Source organism: Nelumbo lutea, chromosome 3 (genome assembly GCF_056320005.1).
Source record: "Nelumbo lutea isolate HS-2025 chromosome 3, American lotus-T2T, whole genome shotgun sequence".
Lineage (NCBI taxonomy): Eukaryota > Viridiplantae > Streptophyta > Magnoliopsida > Proteales > Nelumbonaceae > Nelumbo > Nelumbo lutea.
The window spans coordinates 79,805,074-79,827,091 of NC_142686.1; the positions used below are offsets into that span (position 1 = coordinate 79,805,074).

The 22,018-nt window shown below is 39.8% G+C and overlaps 1 protein-coding gene across 1 annotated transcript in view; it reads right to left on the minus strand.

The window, feature by feature from the left end:
* Positions 1-22,018, minus strand: part of LOC148865936 (carbon-nitrogen hydrolase family protein) — a 97,695-nt gene that overhangs the window by 33,051 nt on the left and 42,626 nt on the right. The window contains exons 8-11 of the mRNA XM_088977939.1: positions 10,057-10,192; positions 9,522-9,660; positions 1,054-1,230; positions 522-689 (exon numbers count right to left, since the gene is read on the minus strand). Of these exons, the coding sequence (XP_088834065.1) occupies positions 522-689; positions 1,054-1,230; positions 9,522-9,660; positions 10,057-10,192 (620 nt within the window). The remainder of the gene's footprint in view (positions 1-521; positions 690-1,053; positions 1,231-9,521; positions 9,661-10,056; positions 10,193-22,018) is intronic.

The following is a 22,018-nucleotide window of genomic DNA, read 5'->3' on the forward strand; positions in this document are numbered from 1 at the left end:
GAGTCTTGAGACTGGCCACTTCATGCTAATAAATGCCAGAGGTTAGGTCCACATCTTGTCCACCCCTTCCAAGACCCTGGCTAGCTGGGGCCAGCATTGGGTAATAACTACTACTAAGCTTTATTCAGGTCAGCACAAAACATGGAAAGTCACCTAGAAAAGAAATGTGAATTGATAAAAAGGTTAGGACCATCCAATCTGATAAATTTTGGCCACAAATCTCTCTTAGTTTCACCCAGTAGTCAACAGACCTCCAGCATGTAATGACAAATTCATCCAATATATGAAGGACCATTACAGACTTCCACATAGCTAGCTCATGCATAATATATTAGAAGCGGATATGTAAATAGTGAAAAGGAAAAAAGGGAAAAGACCAACAGATTTAATGTGGATATGACGAATGTAAACAGATAATTCTCCATAGTTATTGATATTCTCTGGCAATGGCTCTGATCCAGATATTTGAATAAAGGAAAATAGTTACAGATAGAAACACTTGCATTGTGCTAGATGTTTACCTGATTGTAATTGGACCGTATAGGCTCCAATTCAGCAGTGGGTGGAGCTGCTTCAATTTCGGCCAAAGATGAGTAGCCAAGATGAGTGGCACCCCATCGCAAAAATGTTCGAAGATCCTGCTTACTAATGCTTCCAATGGGATTAATGTCTGCTGAGCTGCAATCGTACTGCACCAAGAAGATTTTAGTCTCTGCTTAGTGGACAAGATAATTACCATCCGTATCATGGACCACATCAACAAATCCATAGAATATTAGTATGGGTTGCTTCTAATAATTAGGATTATGATATTCTATTTCAGCATCTGCAGGGATTTGATAAGTTGACTCAATCAAGTGTTGAGTTGAGCCAAAAGGATAGGCCAAAGCTGAAATACACAACCTAGTACCTAAGGATGTAATTTTATCAACTTGAGAGTTGGATCAAGTTATTGCATAAATGGATTCACAAAATCCAAAACAGATTTAATGTACTTTGGCATATGTGTACTGTCTGAGTCTGACTGAAGACGTTGAAGCATTGTGGTATTACCTTCGTTAAGTAACCACGCAATCCTTCATCCACATTGGAGCTACCCAAAACAAGATAAAATCCTCCTTTCTTGTGAACCCATGGCATAAGTGATGCTAACATAAATGCCAACACCATCCGAATTCGAGCTTGAATGTTCTGCAGCCCTAAGTTCTCAGCATCTGATCCACCATCTACCTGCGTGCATAAAAGCTTGGTTGAATACCAATTTAAGACGAATCTCCTCATGCTGAACAATACAACTAAAGGTACAACTAACAACGCTTAAAATATGTTGCAACTGAACAAAAGTTCAGCATACAGCTATTATCATTTAAACTAAGCAGGTCTGTGAACGAAAACAAAATTTCTTGAATAACTAATCTCCAATAAAAAAATAAAACAATGCTTAGTAAGTGTTGGAATAATGTTAGAATAACTTAGTTGCAGTTGTTAGAGCCTGTTTGTCCAAATTAAAGTGTTTTTTATTTCGTTTTTTATTTCTGTTATGTCTGTTATTGTACTCAGGGGCACAAGGGTCTTTTCCCTTGTTATTTTCTGTCGCCTTATATATATTAAAAAAACATTGGCGCTGCCAGTACTGTTGCATTGCAAACCCTCTCTTTTCTCCTCTCTTCTCTTCTCTTCTCTTCTCTTCTCTCCTCTTTCACCTATCTCTGGCCGGCTACACTGTCAAGATGGTATCAGAGCAGGAATACTGATTAAAAGAGAGCAGACCGATCAACCCTACTGTCAAGAGAAGATCGATCAACCCAAAAAATAGGTCGAACAGACTAGCAGAAAGGAAATCTGATTCTGGACTACAGAATAGCTACGACTGGTATAGTTCTCCCTCTAATTTTCTCCTCTTTACTCTCCTTGATCATGGGCCGAGTGAAAACCCTATGAATCTGGGGCGGCTGAATGCTATTGAACCTGTGTAACCCTAGTTGTCTTGGATCGTGTGATCCTGTTGGTGTGTTAAGACACCTGTAGGTCAATGCTGACCTGTCTTCTCAATGGTTTGAGTTGACCATAAGCAAGAAGGATCTCTCCTGCTGATTAGTGGCTGTTAGCCATTCTAGAATTCTGATAGGCAGGTCTGAAACTGCCGAATATTACCTCAGTTTTGTCCAGAATTTGGTACGGTTTGTGCACAATCTGGTTGGTAAACCCTAGTGTGTGGGTGTGAACTGAGTGGAGCATTGCTTTGTGGAGTAAAGAGGGGTCCTAAATCCGGTGTGTGGGACTGAGTAACTGCTTGACCATGTCGACTGAGAATTCTGCTACTTCAGAAATCTCAGGAAGCCACAATGGAGTGAGTGGGGGAATGGATATGAGCTTTCCCATGGCTGTCATTCCCTTTGATGGTCTGAATTACCTTGAGTGGTCTAGGGGGATAAAACTCTACATCACTGCTAGGGGGCGAATAGGATACATCAATGGGAGAGTAAAGGAACCGAAGTATGGAAGTGCTGAGCATGATAGGTGGGACCAAGAGAACAGTATGGTGATGTCTTGGCTCTTGGTTTCAATGCTAACACAAGTAAGGAAGACCTTTATGTGGGCTGAAACTGCTTGTGAGATATGGGAACAAGCGAAGTCCACTTATTCAGAACAGAGACACTATGCCAAGATATATCAACTACAAGCTGAATCTTCTACTTGCAAGCAGGGGGAGAGAAGTCTCTCGATGTACTATTCTGATTTGACATCAATATGGAAAGAACTTGATCACTATCAGAACGTGAATTGGAAGTGTGATGAAGATGCAAAAGCCTATAAGTCACTTGTATCACAGAAACACGTGTTTGCCTTTCTCCTAGGGCTGAATCAGTCATATGAGTCCATCAGGGTACAGATCTTGGGTAGTAAAGACTTGCCATCAGTTCAGGAGGTGTATGCCTTGGTGCAGTCAGAAGAAAGCAGAAGAAGTGTGATGAATGGTGTAGAAGGGGAGTCAGTTGCCCTAGCAGTCCGGGGAAATTCAGATACAAATGTCGGAGGTGGTTTTAAAAGGGGTGACACACAGAAAAAAACAGAAGATAAAAGCAAGCTTTGGTGCACTCACTACCAGAAGACACGACACACTAAAGATACATGCTGGGATCTCCATGGAAAACCTAAATGGGCACAGGATTTGGGTAAGAAGTCAACACCGGATCAGGGCAAGAAACCAAGCCAGCAGAATCAAAGAAGGTATAACTCAGCTAATCTGGCATCGACAGAGACTAGTCCTTCCGTAACTCAGGAGAGACATCCCGGTTCTGACCCTAAGGAAGATATTATCAATTCCTTCCATGAACATTTGGAATTGTATGGTAGGACTCTCCGCCAGGTGGATTCTGGGCCTACTCCTTCTACCTCATTTGCGTCTACATCAGGTAATGCCACAGCCTTCCATGTGTCATCTCATACTACTGATTCACCTTGGATTATTGACTCTGGAGCATCAAATCACATGACCGGTAAGTCAAATTTGTTCCAGACATATAACCTTCTCTCTGGGAGAGATAAGGTAAGACTGGTTGAGGGTTCTTTTTCTACCATAGCTGGCCGAGGCACCATATCTCTCCCACTTGGCCTTACTCTTCCAAATGTCCTGCATGTTCCGAAATTACCTATTAATTTGTTGTCCATCAGTAGTCTTACTCACTCTTTGAACTGTTCAGTCACCTTTTTTCCGTCTTCATGTGTGTTTTAGGATTTGACCTCGGGGAAGACGATTGGTAGAGGAAGCATGGTGGATGGTCTCTACGTGTTGGAGAATAATGTTGGTCTAGTGGCAACTGAGTCCACAAGTTCGTCGAGTGAGAGTCAGGCCTATTTATGGCATAGTCGTTTAGGTCATCTTTCTTTTGAATCGTTAAAAGTTATGTTCCCAAAGTTGTTTGAGTCCTTGTCAGTGAGTCAGTTACAGTGTCAAACTTGTCAGTTGAGTAAGCATTGTAGAAGCTCTTTACCTTTAAGAAATAAAATATCTGAATTTCCCTTTCATATTGTTTATTCTGATGTTTGGGGCCCTGTTACTCTACCTACTGCGGCTGGCTATAAGTATTTTGTTACGCTGATTGATGATTATTCTCGATACACTTGGGTTTATCCTATGCGATCTCGAGATGAAGTGCCACAAATTGTGAAAGATTTCCGACGCATGGTGTTCACTCAGTTCCAAACGGAAATTCATATTTTCCAGTCGGACAATGCAAAGGAATATTTCCATAGTGATCTCACGAAGTTCTTTAATTCGAGTGGGTCACTTCAGCGAAGCTCTTGTGCCAGGACACCCCAACAAAATGGTGTGGCTGAACGAAAAAGTCGTCATCTACTCGAAGTTGCTCGTGGTTTGCTGATTCATATGAATGTGCCAAAACAGTTCTGGATGGATGCAGTATTGTGTGCGACATATATCATCAATCGCATGCCCTCTCGGCTACTAGAGTATAAGGCCCCACATCCGCTCCTGTTCCCTACAGCCCCGCTGTCCAACATTCCGATGCGCGTTTTTGGGTGTCGTTGTTTTGTCCACAACCTCTCACCTACTCGTGGTAAACTTGACCCTCGGGCTATTCCTTGTGTTTTTCTTGGTTACCCCTCATCTCAAAAGGGGTATTGTTACTATGATCCCATTGCCCGCAAGTACTATGTTTCCATTGATGTCTCATTCTTTGAGAGTCAACCGTTCTTCTCAGTTTCACCTCAGGGGGAGAGTAGGGTTGAGGAGAAACAGGCAACGACTCAGATTCAACTACCTCCTTTACCCGATCCTCCTCCATTCCGGGTTTTCCATCGTCGTCATAAGAGCCAGCAGAGTTCAAGAGTCGTGGAGCCAGACACTATGCAACCAACATCATCAGATTCACCCGAGGCAGATCCGTCTCATCAGCCAAGTACACTTGCTCCCATTGCTCCTTTAAATGTTGATTCACATGCCCCCAATGATCTTAATATTCCTATTGCTAAGAGAAAGGGTGTTAGATCTTGTACCACTAATCATCCTATCTCTAACTTTGTGTCCTATGAGCATATTTCACCCTCGTACCGTGCCTTCCTCTCCTCTTTGGATAGTGTTCCCATCCCTAAGACCGTGGCAGAAGCTTTGTCAAAACCTGAATGGATAGATGCAATGAAGGAAGAAATTGATGCCTTACATAAAAATGGTACGTGGGAGTTGGTAGATCTTCCTGAAGGGAAGGAACCAGTGGGGTGCAAGTGGGTGTTCACAGTGAAACACAAAGCTGATGGAACTGTTGAAAGGTACAAGGCTAGACTGGTAGCAAGAGGCTTCACACAGGTATATGGAGTAGACTATGCAGAGACTTTTGCCCCTGTAGCGAAGATGAACTCCATCCGAATTCTCCTTTCCTTGGCAGCAAATCTTGACTGGGATCTTCATCAATTGGACATCAATAATGCCTTCCTGAATGGTGACTTGGAAGAGGAGGTGTACATGACCCAACCCCCAGGGTTCAGTGCCAAAGGCAGTGAGCAAAAGGTGTGCAGGTTGAAAAAGTCCCTATATGGATTGAAACAATCACCTCGGGCTTGGTTTAGTAAGTTCCATGTAGCAGTCCAACAAATGGGGTTCAAACAATGCCAGTCAGATCATACCTTGTTTGTAAAAAGAGGTGAAGGTAAAATTGCAGCTCTTATTGTGTAAGTGGATGACATAATGATCACAGGAGATTGGGAGGCTGAAATCCAGAGACTAAAAAAATTCTTAGCCACTAAATTTGAGGTGAAGGATCTAGGCCCCTTACAATACTTCCTTGGAATTGAAGTTGCCCCCTCTCACAAGGGCATCTTTATTTCCCAACGGAAGTATGTACTAGATCTACTAGAAGATACAGGCAAGTTGGGGGTAAAACCATCTGATTCACCTATTGAACCTAATCACCATCTGAGAGACAGTCAGGGAGAGTTTTTGAAAGATGTAAAGATGTTCTAGAGACTCGTGGGGAGACTTCTGTATTTGTCTATGACCAAGCCTGATATTGCCTATGCAGTGGGTGTCCTTAGTCAATTCATGCACAGCCCGATGACAACTCACTTTGAGGCTGCAGAGAGGATCTTGAGATATCTCAAGAAGTTTCCTGGAGTTGGTTTGTTGTTCCAGAAACACGGTCACTTAAAAGTGGAAGTATATACTGATGCAGATTGGGCAGGAGCAATCAATGACCGGAAGTCCACCAGTGGTTATTGTTCCTTTTATAGGAGGAAACCTTGTCACATGGAGAAGCAAAAAACAAAGTGTGGTGGCTAGATCCAGTGCTGAAGCAGAGTATAGAGCGGTGGCTCATGGGGTTGCGGAAATCATGTGGATAAGAAATCTGTTAGGTGAACTGGGTTTTGCAGTAAACAATCCTACTTCACTCTACTGTGACAATAAAGCAGCCATCAATATTGCTGCTAATCCAGTTCTGCATGATAGGACAAAACACATTGAAGTGGACAAGCATTTTATCAGAGAGAAACTTGAAAATGGAGAAGTGTGCACACCATATGTCAACTCGGAAGAGCAACTTGCAGATATCTTCACCAAAGGTCTTCATCATGTGCGGCACAAAGATTTGTGTGACAAGTTGGGCATGATTGACATCTATGCTCCAACTTGAGGGGGAGTGTTGGAATAATGTTAGAATAACTTAGTTGCAGTTGTTAGGGCCTGTTTGTCCAAATTAAAGTATTTTTTATTTCGTTTTTTATTTCTATTATGTCTGTTATTATACTCAGGGGCACAAGGGTATTTTCCCTTGTTATTTTCTATCGCCCTATATATATTAAAAAAACACTGGCGCCGCCAGTACTGTTGCATTGCAAACCCTCTCTTTTCTCCTCTCTTCTCTTCTCTTCTCTTCTCTCCTCTTTCACCTATCTCTGGCCGGCTACACTGTCAAGAGTAAGTTAGATGGATTTGACAATACGTAGTTTACTATTATAATAAAAAATAAATAAATAAGTGTAATGTCATTATATCAACTGTTTCTCCAGAGTTATCAAATCCAGTAGCTTAAGAATATTTAACTAAATCCACAAGTGTCACATATTAGAGACATGAAGGTTTAGACAAATCAATCCAAGATATGCCACCATGTCCACACAATTTATCCAGTATATCAAAGACAACAACTTTTCAAATGATAGCCCATCATGGGCCTTGCTGCACAAGTTTTGTTTCATCATTCCACTATCAAGTGCAACTTTACACATGCTGAGATTCTGTGTCTGTATTTGAGAGCTAAATATTTGATAAGATTTATATGAATGTGTTAGAATGGATTGCATGTCTGACTGCAATATATAAGACACTTATGGAATGAAGAAAATTTTAAGAAATTGAATGGTTGGTTTCTTATTTTTTGGGTAAGGTCCATTCAGGCAATCATATGGATGTTTCTCCTTAATTATATCTCTGCAAGGGAGCAGAAATCACCCTTTGATTCTGCCTTGGAGAAATGAATTACAGAACAAATAAATATGAAAAAAATGGAGAATTTTTTAAAAAAGAGATCCATTTACATTTATTTATATATCTCAACTTTACAGGAATGAAAAAGAAAAATACAAAAAAAAAAAGAATTGAGAAATTTTACATCACATTTGCATCCCCTTTTTTGTACAAACATTTCCTTTTCACTCATTTTTCTTCACAATAAGCCATAATCAACCAGATAAAAATCCTATAATAGATGGCACCACTCTTCCGGATGTTACATGTCGAAAGGGAACCATAATCAGTTAGATTAGACATTAGACTGTGGACGATTTTTATCCCTCTTTTCTCCAATCTTCATATATGCATTTGAAGGGAGCCTTAATCAGCCATTGGGAACAAGGTTGTAGATGCCTGGCCTGCTTTGGTAGAGGGACCATAACCAACCAAGTAGAAGTACTTGATTGTAGATGGTTTCTTTTCCTCTACTTCCTTTCTTACAAGTAAAATTTGGAAATTCAATGAAACACAGGAGAAAAATACATAAATAGAAAACATCTTTTGGAGATATTTGTAAAGGACTTCTCTTCACCTATCTATGAGAGTAGTGCTTTCCTTTTTTCTTCCCTAATCCTGCTTTCCTTTTCTCCACAAGACTTCTCCTTTTCTTCTCTTTTCACTATGGAATTCTTCAAGACTCCAAGAGTGTGATTTTCTAACAAATCTTTTCTTCAAAGGAGGAGAGGGTCGTAACCTCCCTACAAGGAGTTTAAATAGGGATTGAGGTGGTTATGTAACTAACTCCCTCCCATGGGTGAAAGGGGTGAAAGACATGTCACCTGCCACTCAGAGAGGGAAAACCAGTATAAAACACCTCTTAAATCTAATGGACTCTAATTAACAATCTTAGAGTTATTGCATTTCATGGGCTCATAATTAAGCCCATTCTCTCATATTAGAAATTTTATTTTCAATAGACGTGTACTTTTTGATGAGTAATAAAAGAAATTTTATTTAATATTCAGATTAAGTAGATTATATCAAGAGCAAATCCCCTTGATGAAAGTCAGCCTCGTCTCCAGTATAATTGCTCCCTTAGTGCCCCTTGCTTTGCCAAATCATCTATGAATCCATTAACTTTTCATGGTATCCATCTCACTTTCATCCTTATCTCTTGCACTAGTCTAATAGAAGTGTACTTGTTACATGACAAATGCTACAGTTTATGCAATGCATAACATGGACATCATATGCTACGTTCCTAAATGTTAAATTGCTTGGGTCGATGCATTCCAACAGTAATGCTTTTGGCATATTGGTCAAGCACCTAACATCATACAAGATTGATCAATTGATATCCTCTTCGTCATATCCTGATAAGATCCCATAATGCAATTGTTACTGTCGGTCAAGAGACAGAATGTCTGTTAAATCATTCATACAATAGGGAATTTCATGACTACTTTAACCTTGTGATAGCAGGATTCAATATTGAGGTTTTTCTCCATTTTTTTTCCTCACTCTTCTCTTCTACTACTGATTCTCTCCTCTTTTCTTATTCGTTTTTGTACTTTTTCTTGTTATTTGATTGCTCTACAAGACAAGTCTCCCCTTTATACAAGAAACTTGAATGCAATTTCCACTTAAGGTGACCCATTATAAACAATAGGCCTAAAGCTCGTTGTGAGCCCACTAGACCTATTTCCATGGATTTACATGGTTGTGAGCATATAACCTGGATATTTTTGTTTGAATTTCAACATGCATGCATATTATGTGCAGAGAACCTTTTTTTCTGGAAAAAAAATACTGTGCAGTCACATGGAACTTGAACCCTCTAGGTAGAAAACACATAGTAAAATTATTTTGTATTCATCACCCATTTGGTTGTCTTGTATTAAATGCAAGATTAAATTTATTTTATCTTATAGCTCGAAATTTGTGAAGATTAAATCACTCCCATGTACATTAGACAATTAAGAACTAATTTATATGTTTTATAGTTACGGCCTACCCAAGATGGACTATATATGTTTAGCAGTTGAATTTTATTTACCTTGTAGCGTGGCCACTTTCCTGTCAGTTTCTGGAACAAGGTCAAAAAGGCAGAAACAATACTATCTATACAAACATCAAGGTGCCATGAGCCAATCTCATCTGCTAGGACCTTTGCCCTGGACTTTGTCGTCTCTGAACTGCAAAGGACCCAAAGTAATTTTTGTTATTGATCATTTCAAAAGTGGCAAACTCTTAATAGTTGATTTGCAGGTTTGACCAAAAGAAATGGGATAAGTCGTTGAGCTCACAATGCTACAAATGCACTTGTAAAAATTCGTTAGCAGTTCACTTTTGTTGATAACAAAATATAAGACACAAGTATCAGCATGTTAGAACTTATATATATATATACACATATATATAAGCATAGAAAAGGTTCAGAGAAACATAAAGTCTAATCAAATTCATTAGTCTTCTCTACTTCTCAATGAAGCTTTTCAGTATTGATCAATAACCTTTTTAATTCATTAGAACAAGGTTATGTCCAAATATATCAGCAATGGAAGTCCCTAATTATGAATCCATGTCCTTACCTATTTTCAGTTCCCATAAATACTGTATAAAATATACGATTAGCAAATTCCTTGCTGTCAGTAGGAAACTGTCCATCAACATATTTGCCAATTCGTATTGCATCAGCTTTGACTTGTTCATCACCGTTTGCAATTTCTGCACACAGATGTATCTTGACTTAAGCACAGAATGAAATAGAAACATCAAAACAAGATGTCAAGGAGGATTAACTCTTTGGGTAGGAGTATAGAAGAAAATGTTCTTCCGACCACAATTCATAATATTAAAGAGATTAGGCGAAATCTCCCCATTTTGCGAGGGGTAATAGGAATATTCCAAGAACCTTTATTTTTCCCTCATTGTCAATATATCAGCTATAAATAGGAGATATTTTGAACGATGTTGATGAACTAAAAAATTAAGATTTAAAATTTTAGAATATCTTTGAAACCTTTCAACATTTCATTAAATCATTGAAAATTTTTCCTGAATGAACAATTGGGGATTTTGTGATTGGATGACTGGCTTACTGTTGTGAATGTGATGCACTTACTAAGTCACTATAACTAAAAAAGAAAAAAGACAAACAACTAGAGGAGAGGATTCTCAATCTAATCAAAGTTACAAAGAAGATATAAATCAACATCTATACTATATACATAAAGAAATGTGTGTCATATCAGCATGGCCTCTCCTTGCTCTATTACCCCCTCCTAATTTTATCCTTTTTTTATGATTTTTTCTTTTTAATTCTCCAAGAAATAGCACATAGTGCCCTCCACGTAGCATGTATTCAAGCACATTTCACGGCAAGACTTTTTGGATTCACATATACACTCGCCATTCACATGCAAAAGAGACACTCCAGCTTCTATATGGATTGGCCCACATCTGCATTGATGCCATTGCTAAAGGGAATATAGGTTCGGGACTCTACCCTTAAGGGGAGATTCCCCAATCCACAAGTCCTCCCAAAAAAGAATCTTATTACCCATGCAAGCATCATACCTGATGAAAGGAGAGAAGACATGCAAGATACCAACAATATCTTTCCACGGGGAAAAGTGCGAAGCCCTTGGGTCGAGTCCAGTGTCCCATCCATTTGCTGCCATTCCAAGAATACTTCTTATCACCTTAAGCGATAAACTTTCTTGCTCCTTAGGAAACCTCCATAACCATTTTCCTAACAAAGTTGTGTTTCTTATTCTAATATTTCCAATTCCTAAGCCCCCTTTGTCTTTCTTTCTAGACACCACTTCCCATTTTAGCCTATGACCTTTTTAGTATCTCCAGGTTCCTACAGAAAATCTCTCATTATTTTTTCAATCTGGTTTGCAATCTTAACAGGCAATTTGAAGGTAGACAAAAAATACACTGGCAAATTTGCTAGTGATGACTTAATTAGAGTGATTCTACCCCCTAAAGAGATGTAGTTCCTTTTCCAACCCGCTAGTCTTTTTGAGAATCTTTCCAAAACTGGGTACCAAAAACTATCTGACCTCGGGTTTCCTCCCAAAGGTAAGCCTAAGTACTTAAGAGGCCAATCACTTACCTCACAACCTAGAGATCTAGCCAAAGATGCCACCTCTACTTCTTGCCTATTAATTCCAACTACACAACTTTTATTCCAATTTACTCTCAAGTTGGAGACCTTTTCAAAATTCTCTACCAAGACCTTTAAATTTTCCAACTCCTCCGGTTCTCCTTCACAAAAAAGGATCAAGTCATCAGCAAATTGAAGGTGGGTTACAACTATTTCCTCCCTCCCTACTCTCCACCCTCTAAGCAAATTTCTAGCATCGGCTCTAGTAATCTGGACACTCAACACATCAACTATCAGGGCCAAAAGGAAAGGAGAAAGAGGGTCCCCTTGTCTTAAACCTCTCTTTGCCAAGAAGAAATCCTCGGCTCTAGTTCTGTTGCATATTTACATTCTAAAGAAATGTTTTCACATTTTTACATTCTATTACACCTATATTGTGGTCGTCCTTTAAATGTTTTCACTTTTTTCTTGATAAATGTAAGAATGTCACTTATAATCCATCATTTTCCTTTCTTTTTTTTTTATCAATAACACAATTCATTAATTATCACAATAAAATTACAAAGAGGAAGACAAACTTTCTTATCTTCCAAAAATAGCTTGAGCCCCAAGAAAGGAAACAAGAGAGAAAGAGAAAAAAGAAAAAAGAAAAATTAAATTACATCTGTGCCCAGAACATTGAAACCCTGTCCACCCCTTGTTTAGCTAACCCATCAGCAAAAGAGTTAGCTGAACTTTTAACCCATCTAACTTTAACTTCCATTTCTCGAGTCAGCCATCTGAATTTCCTCCTCACATTGCTATAACTCCATAAACCACTGTCATCTTTATTCAGCCAACCTACCACCACCTCTGAATCCCCTTCAATTATGAGTTTCCTAATATCCATCTCCCTAGCTTTCTGAACTCCAACCATAACTGCTTGGATCTCAGCTCTGAGAGTCACCCACTCCAATTGGGCCTGAGAACATGACAGAAACAACCCCATTCTCATCCCTGTTTTAGTTTGGGTTCAGCTAGCAACCTCACCCCACTTCCTCAGCATATCGCCCACTGTATAATCTTTGAATAGCTCTAGGGATTTCATCCAATGTACAGCCCTTATATGGATCAGAGCCCTCGGATCTTCAGAACTTCTTGCTGCTTCCGAGAAAATCCTGGAGTTTCTTTCTTCCCATAGAGACCAACAAACTGCTGCCATCAATTCTCTCCACATAGTCCTTCCCCTTTTCATACACCACCTAAAAAAAGGAGCGAAAAGACTTTGCAAGTTTGATGGAGGATTCCAAGTACACCCAAACAAAGAGAGAGCCCACTCCCAAATAGATTTGGCAAATTGGAAAGACACCAGTAAATGAAAACCAGTTTCCCTATCAGCTTTACAAAGAACACACCAATGTTGATTCTTCCCAGAAAGGCTTCCCAGCAAAAACTACCAACCCTAGGAGGAATTGGCCTGCACCAAACCTCATTAATAGGGAAGGGGGGAGAGGTTACAGGACCGGTGGATTGGGTTAACACTTTAAAGAATGAGGCACGAGAAAAGGAGCCAGTAGGGGTGGGAATCCAGATTCTAGAGTCTCAACAAGATCTAAGAAAACATCATCAAGAAGTTGGAGGAGACTCGAAATGCTATCAAGGTCTGAATCTCTCACAGCCCTTCTCAGACCCAAATTCCAACCAAACCCGGAACTAGAGGAGGAAGGGGTAATGAAAGAAGAAACTGGCACATTCTTCAAAACAAATAGGGCATACAAAGAAGGGAACTGGTCCTTCAGAGGGCCATTCCCCACCCAAGTTTGTTCCTAGAATTTTATGGAAGTACCTGAATTCATATCATACTGGATAAAAGGGGAAAAGGTTGGTAATAGATCATGAATGGATTTCCAAGTCGAAGCGCTTGTGGTCCTAGCATGGATTCCAGCATCCTATCCGTTAAGTTCCAGCCCATGTATGCTTACCACTATTTTGGCCCATAATTTCTCCTTCTCTAGTGGGAATCTTCACAACCATTTCCCTAGAAGAGCCAAATCCCTTTCTCTAATATTTCCAAGCCCTAACACACCATTGTTTTTACTCTTGCTTACCACCTTCCAGCTTACCCTATGGTCCCTCTTCTCCTCATCGGGCTCCCAAAGGAAGTCTCTCATCATATTTTCTAATTTGTTAGCAACCTTTACTGGGATTTTAAACACTGAAAGGAAATAAATGGGTCAATTTGCTAGAGTAGCCCTAATCAGTGACATCCTACCTCCAAGAGAGGTAATTCTTTTACCAAGAGACAAGTCTCTTCTCAAATCTTTCCACCATCGGATTCCAAAAACTCACCATCCTTGGATTATCACCCAAAGGCAACCCCAAATAATTCAATGGCCACCTTGAAACCTCACACTCTAACTCTTCTGCACTCTCCCTAACCCCTCCCTCCTCCAAGTTCACACCCACAACACAACTCTTTTCAAACTTCACCTTCAAGCTTGACATTTGTTCAAGAAGTAGTATCACCAATTTCATGTTCCTAATATAATCCAAGTTGCACCCTTCACAGAACAGAATTGTGTCATTTGCAAACTATAAATGGGTGGCAGTGGTTTCCTCCCTTCCAACTCTCCATCCTCTAATGAGACCCCTAGATTCTGCTTTATAAATCAATCTCCCCAGAACATCAGCAATCAGAGTGAACAAGAATGGAGATAGGGGATCCCCTTGACTTATATCCCTACTCGCTGGAAAGAAATCTACCACTGTCCCATTCACAAGTATAGAATAATGACAATTCCAAACACACCCGATAATCCATTTGCACCATCTAGCCCCAAACCCAAAATTGATCATAACTCTCCTTACAAAATCCCAATCTACCAAATCATATGCCTTTTTCCAGATCCAACTTACACACCACACCCTTCTTTCCATCCTTCCTGACACTTTCAACACTCTCATTCGCAATTAGTATTTGATCTGTAATTTGTCTTCCACTCACAAAGGCTCCTCGATTTGGTGTAATGATATCAGGCAATACTTCCTTCAATCTCAGAGACAAAGCCTTTACAAGGATTCTGTACAATCTATTTACCAAATTGATTGGCCCAAAGTCCTTTGGATGGGATGCATCTTTCCTTTTCGGAACCAAAGCTAGAAAGGTGGAGTTCACACCCTGGTTAACCACTCCTCTCCTGTGAAATTCCTCAAACACCATCAACAAATCACCTTTCAATCCATCATTTTCCTTTCTCAGGTATGCAAACTTTTCTTTCTTTTAGTAGTCTTGAAGGTTTTGTTCTCAGTTGTTAGGTTTTCAAAACTGTTTCTTCTTATATTTTTCTTCTCAATTTTAATGAAAAATAAGATAAAAAGTTCAACCCACTATTTCTTTCCCTTAGTAGTCTTGAAGGCTAGTTACATGCTGAAAATAGCCAAAAAAATCATGCCAATATGTTGCAAGTTCAACCCACTTTTCACAAGTAGAAGACGATCAAAACGAGTCAACCATGACCCATTTTCGACCGGTCTACATTCAGTCACCTAGATATGGGTTTCAGTTAATCCAGTTTATCACCTATAAAATAAAGTTAAAGACCACTGGATAATGACTCATCTTATTATTTATGTTATTATCTTCAAATACAATAAAATTACATATATATTTAAAGACCATTGGATAATGTAATAATAACCTAACCTATTTAAAGACCATTCAATTTTATAACCTTACCCTATTTAACTTAATTTAGATATTATAATTAACTTAAATTAATTATTTAACTTATTTATTAATAAAAATAGTGCAATTGATAAAGAAAGGTGAATGAATAAATACTTATTCCATTGTCACTTATCAAAAAAAAAAAAAAAACTTATTCCATTGCCACTAAATACATTATCAATTGCATTAGACTAATCATTAAATCACTTATTTACTCAATTGGCTTATATTAAATTATTAACTAACATATATTAATGGGTAAATTACATAAACCTCCTCTATAGGTTGACCAACCTCAACTCTACATTGACCTATGCAAAAACCCCCCCTAAACTAACTTAATTTAAGTAACTGAAATAAGTTATTAATATTTTTGTTTTAGCAAAATAATTAAAATAATTTTGTTAACATAATTTAGTTATATATTAAATTAATTTAATTAGGCAGTAGATTATTTTAATTAATAAAGATAATGTAATTAAGCACGTTTAATTGCATGTCAATTTAGATTGTAAGCTTATTACATTACATATCCATTTATTTAATTTATATATAATTAGTTCTATTTTACTTAGATTAACTTTAACTAAATCAGTTAGGACTTTTAAGTATTAAATGATAAAGTTTCATTTATTGACAAATTGAGTGACAATTTTAGAATAACTGCAAAAAGTATTATCGAGCAGGAGGAATTTTTCTTTTTATTGGACCAAATTTCCCTTAACTAAAAACCACCGAAGTTTTCTTCCTTTCTTCCAATATTGCGTCATTCAAAATTTTAGGGTTTCTTTCTGATCCCATCTTGGTCCTTGCCCTTTATCTTCGTTCGGAAATTATCATTTTATTGGTTTAATGTTTTATTCATCTCTTTAGTTTAAGTTCATCGAGTTAATCTTCTAGTTTAATGTATTCTTTTTGCTTACTCTAATGAGAGGTAACGTCCAAATCAAGTGATCCATTGTGGGTTCTTCCAGTTTTTAATGGATTCGATTTTACCATGTCTAATTCTGCATGCGAATATTGGTTTCTAACCCAGATTAGAATTTAACATTTCACCAACAGCAATGTTTCCCACATCACTTATGCAACCAATAACATCATACAGGTCTCTTATTGGTCAAACCATTAACTACACTCCCCACTTAATCTACTCCTTCTGGCATTGGCAACACATTTGGCAACCCAACATCATGAGATTTGGATGTGGATTGAGCAAGAAATGTGAATTGCAAAGAATGGACTAGCCTGTGTTGCGTTTCTATGTATTTCTTTCTTTTTTTTTCAATTTTTAATTTGGACTTTTATCAATGATTCAAAATCAGATAATCGGTAATGATTGCATGACATGTATTGAAATGGATTACTGGCTTACCCCTGAGATTGGGAAATTTGAACAGAGTTGTTGTAGACCCTTCTTTTTTCTGAGTTTAGGAACTTGGAAGGCAGTGAAAACTGAGAAGAAAATGGAATATTTTTCAAAAAAAAATCCCCTTAATTCATGGATTCAGCGTCATTTGCACAGTGCTCCGATCTTGTAATGGAGCAGTATTTGTTGTTTCTTCATCACATATGAGTGAATGAGGAAGAGCGAGGGAACGAGATTGAGAGAGATGAATATAAATGGTCATGGGTGAGTTTAATAACCGAGGGTAATTTGGTCCACAAAAGTATTCCCCAGCTAACCGTTTTTGTTATTTGTCAATAAATGAAACTGTCATTTCATATGTAGAATGTCCAATTAGTTAATTACCTAATATATTATATTAATTGAACTTAAGTATTAGTCTAATCTAATTTAACTTATATTTTAAGTAAAGTACTTGAACTAATAGGTACATACTTATTTAAAAATGAATAATTATTGAAACCATTTTAAATCAAAATAGAAAATCTATAAATGAATTCCGACCAATTAGACAACAAAAAAATTGCTTTAGTTGGACTTGAATTGACTATGCTCAATTAAAAGTACCAATGGGCTACATCTACTCCAATTTCTTTTAAAAATGCTCATGCATGCCACTACATGAGGCCCCCACTAGTACATGGCCAAAAAACTAAAAGAGAGACAAAGAGAGACATCAAAGACAGCAATTCGAAAGAGACAAGAGTTTGAATGTGTCTTAGTGACCACATGCCCAAAAGAGATGAATTATGTATGAAGAGAGTACAAAAGAGATAAAGAACAGCTATTCCTTCTCTCATACAAAGAATATAAGACTATGTATACAAGAAGGAAAATAATGATACTATATATAAGATACATGATAAGAAATGTGCTCCCAACCAAGTCAGCCCATAGTGTCTCTACCCCCCCCCCAAAACAGATGCCAAGGTAGAAGCATCAGTTTGTCAACTAAGAACTTGTGGCAAGGGCATGTCATGGCCTTCGTGAAGATGTCGACAAGTTGAAGACCAAACAAAACATGGGGAAGAGTAATGATTCCAACAAGGTACTGATCTCTAATGTAATGGAAATTGACCTCTATGTGTTTAGTGCGCTCACAAAATGCAGGACCAGAGGCGACCTTGATGGCATTGACATTATCTACAATATCATTGAGAAGAGCCCGAAGCCACACAATCTCACTAGAAACGAATGACATAGCTCGATACTCTACCTCAGTGGAAGACTTGGAGACAGTCTATTGCTTCTTGCGCTTCTAGGAAATGAGGGAATTACTCAAGAAAACACACCAACCTGTGGTAGATCGTCTAGTATAAGGGCAATCAGACCAGTCAGCATCGGCATAGGCTAGCAAGTTTAAAGAGGATGATGATGATGATGAGAAAAATAGTTCATGAAATATGATACCCCTAATATACCTAATGGTCCAAAGGACTATTAACATATGTGGCTATCTGGGAGAACAAACAAATTGGCTGACAACTTGAACTGCATAAGAAATACTGAGCCTTTCCATGGCGAGATAGATGAGGCTACCAACACATCAATATAAAGTGGCATCATGAAGTTCATCTAAAGAGTAGTATCCACCTATTTCTCATCGACAAGGCAAGCCAACTTGACCAAATCCATAGCATATTTTTACTAATTCACAAAATATCCTTAAGGGGCACAAGTTACTTCCAGACCTAGGAAGTAGGTTAGAGAACCAAGATCCTTCATCTTGAATGATTCACTCAAGAGATTTTTGAGTTGAGTAATATCGTCATGATCATCATCAGTAATGAGTATATCAACAACACATAGAAGAAGAGTGATCCCCAGAGCCTGCTTCAAAATAAATAGAAAATAGTCAAAAGGGCTCTGTATAAATTCAGCCTCTGTAATGACTGAGCGAAACTTCTCAAACCAAGACCAAGGTGCCTATTTGAATCCATAGAGAGATCTCTTGAGATGATAAATCATAGTAGAATCATCACAATATCCAAGAGGTGGTTTCTAAACATTGTCTCCTTCAAGTTACCATGTGGGAAAGCATTCTTCACATCCATTTGATGGATGTCCCATTTCTTAATTTTTGAGAAGGCCAAAACCAAGTGGATTGTAGTCATATTTGCAACTGGTGAAAATGCCTCCTCATTATCAATCTCATCTGTTGCATTGAAGCATCTAGGGGTGCAAAAACAAGATCCCAAGTATCATTTTAGAGTGGGTTCATTGACCAACCCAAGCCCAAGCTCAACCCAAGTGCATCAAATTACAATACGGGTTGGGCTCAAGTTGGAAAGATCGGACTTGACCTCGGGCTCAAGCTTTAATCCCAAATTTTAGGATCAACCCCAAGATGACCATAAACCCGGCCCAATCCGCCCGACTTGCACCCCTATTCTTATAGCCTGAAGTGCTTGTTTCCCTTAGATGGCCAAGTAGGTGCAGGAGAAGGACCGGCCCAGAAGCAGGCCTAGGACACTTCGGGCCCGGATCAGCACACCCCACGACTCAGCACTCAGGTGCACAGCACCTCCTCTGAGGTTTGTTTACATGCGCCATCCACGTCCAGAGATCTAAGCAGAGTTTGTTGGGTTGTAACAGGTCACGATTGGGTTGTTACAAGCCACTATCGGCAGTTATAAATATCTGTAGCAATCAATTGAGTGGCATGAATAATCCTAAGTTCCTCTCCTCTCTCCTCTTCTCTCCTCTTCTCTCCTCTTCTCTTCTCTTCCTCTCTCTCTCGTCCATTTCAGGAGGGTGAGCTCCCTTGAACTAGCTCTTCTTCTGTAACACGACCAGCAACCCTATCAGTTGGTATCAGAGCCTAGCTTCCATGCCGATGACCAGAACGGCGGCGACTGAGGAGAGGATTGACTGGATCGAAGGGGAAGTGTGGCAGACCACCAACGAGTTGAGAGACATCAAGGAAACGCTCTTAGCATTGGTTGGTCAATTCGAACGGCTGTCAGCGGCACCTAGAGCTTCAGAGGTTGAGGGATCCAGTAGTAGCAACGGTAGCTGGCAAGCTGGAGTCTTCCCTGTCAAGGCCGCCAAGATCGACTTCCCACTGTATTCAGGTGATGACCCCATTCCCTAAATATACTGGGTTGAGAGGTATTTTGAATTTCATGAGACCCCTGCTGAGCAAAGAGTTCCCACTGCCGCCATTCACATGGATGGCGAAGCAATTATGTGGTACAAGTGGTACCAGAAGACCCATCTCCAAACCACTTGGTTGGATCTCACTGAGACTCTACGTGTGAGGTTCGGACCCTCTGGCTATGAGAACTTCAATGAGTCCCTCCCTAGAGTAAGGCAAACGGGAACGGTAAGAGAATACCAAAATGAGTTTGAGCAATTGGCCACGAGAGTTCATGGTTGGCCGGAGGCTGCTCTCGTGGGTTGTTTCATAGGGGGATTGAGGGATGATATCAGAGTTGAAGTAAATACCTAAAACAAGCTACTTGGTTGTGGCTTTTGGTTTAGCCAAATTACAAGAAGAAAGGCTGGATTGGCTCAAGAAACTGGGAAGGTTTATAGGACCTCCAGCGGGCCCATTATAGAGGAATCCCTACCCGAAAACTGAGCGCAATTCGGGCCCATTACTTCCAACCCCTACCAATGCGGTGACCACTGCTGCCAAGCCCATTCTGCCTACCCAGAAAACTGGCTCACTGACCTTACCTTACCGGAAGGTATCGTGGACAGAGATGTAGGCCCAAAGAGAAAAAGGGTTGTGCTATAATTGCGACGAAAAAATAGTCGTAGGACACAAATGTAAGGCCCAACATGTCTACCTTCTGATTGATCAAAAAAAAAAAAAAACATGTCTACCTTCTGCAAGTTGATGAAGAAGATGACCCTGACCCACCCCCCGAAGACACCGAGGTTCAACAGATGAAGGTGGTTCCCGAAGTTGAATACTGTGTTATTTCAATACAGGCTCTGTCCGGATATCAGGCCCCCCGAACAATGCTGGTTCACGGCCAGATCTCAGGAAGGAAGGTATCCATCTTGATTGACAGTGGGAGTTCCTTAAATTTTATAACCTCCGGGTTAGCCCGGCAACTGGGACTGATGATTGAAGCCGTCCCGATGTTTGCAGTCAATGTGGCCAATGGCCAGCGAATTACCTGTGACGGGAAATGCAAGTCAGTCGAACTCAAGGTTCAAGGGTATACCTTCAGGGTAGACTTGCACCCCTTAGAATTTTCCGGAGTGGACGTGGTCCTAGAAATACAATGGTTGCAGCTTTTGGGCCTTGTGGTTTGTAACTGGGCCGAGCTGACCATGCAATTTTCACAAGAGGGCCGCACCTATACCTTGAAAGGGGTTAAGAGTCAGCACATAACAGCAGAAGACTTGGATGCTATATTCAAACAATGCCGATACGGTGCCACCCCACTACTAATGAGTATGGGCTCCATGCCACTTGGCCCATGGCTGTTTCGTCTGAAACTGAGAACTCAGCCCTGAACAAACATAACAGCTTCAACTGTTACTCCAAACCTATGCTGACATCTTCTAGGAGCCCACTACCCTTCCTGCCCCAAGAGCCCATGATCATAAGATTCCCATACAACCAGGGGGCCCACCCACCAACGTCAGACCCTACCGTTACCCCCATTACCAGTGGGTAGAGGTGGAAAGGATGGTTAGAGTTATTGGACAAGGGCTTTGACTGGCCCAGTAGCAGACCATTTTCATCCCGTCATTTTGGTAAAAAAGAAGGATGGAAGCTAGAGATTTTGTGTTGATTACAGAGCTTTGAACAATATCACTTTCAAAGATCGGTATCCAATCCCTCATATTGAAGAGCTATTTGATGAGCTGGGCAAGGCCAAATATTTCTCTAAGCTGGATCTGCGATCGGGTTACCACCAGATCTGAGTGCACCCGGATGACATACATAAGACGACATTCCGGACACCGGATGGGCATTTTGAATTCCTAGTGATGCCCTTTGGTTTAACTAATGCACCAACGACATTTCAAAGACTCGTGAATGAGATTTTTAAGCCTTATCTACAGGTATTTGTGCTTGTATTCTTCGATGATATACTTGTTTACAGCCCAAACTGGGTTGCTCACTTGGACCATTTGCAGTGTGCATTAAGCTTACTACGCCACCATCAGCTATTTGCAAAACCTTCTCAGTGCTCCTTTGGGCAGACCGAAATTAACTACTTGGGGCACATCATCTCCGATGGCCGGGTGCATACAGATCCAGAGAAGATTGCTTGCATGGTCGCATGGGCTAGGCCCAACTCCCCACGGGCCCTCAAGGGGTTCCTTGGGCTTACTGGGTACTATCGCCGCTTCATTAAAGAT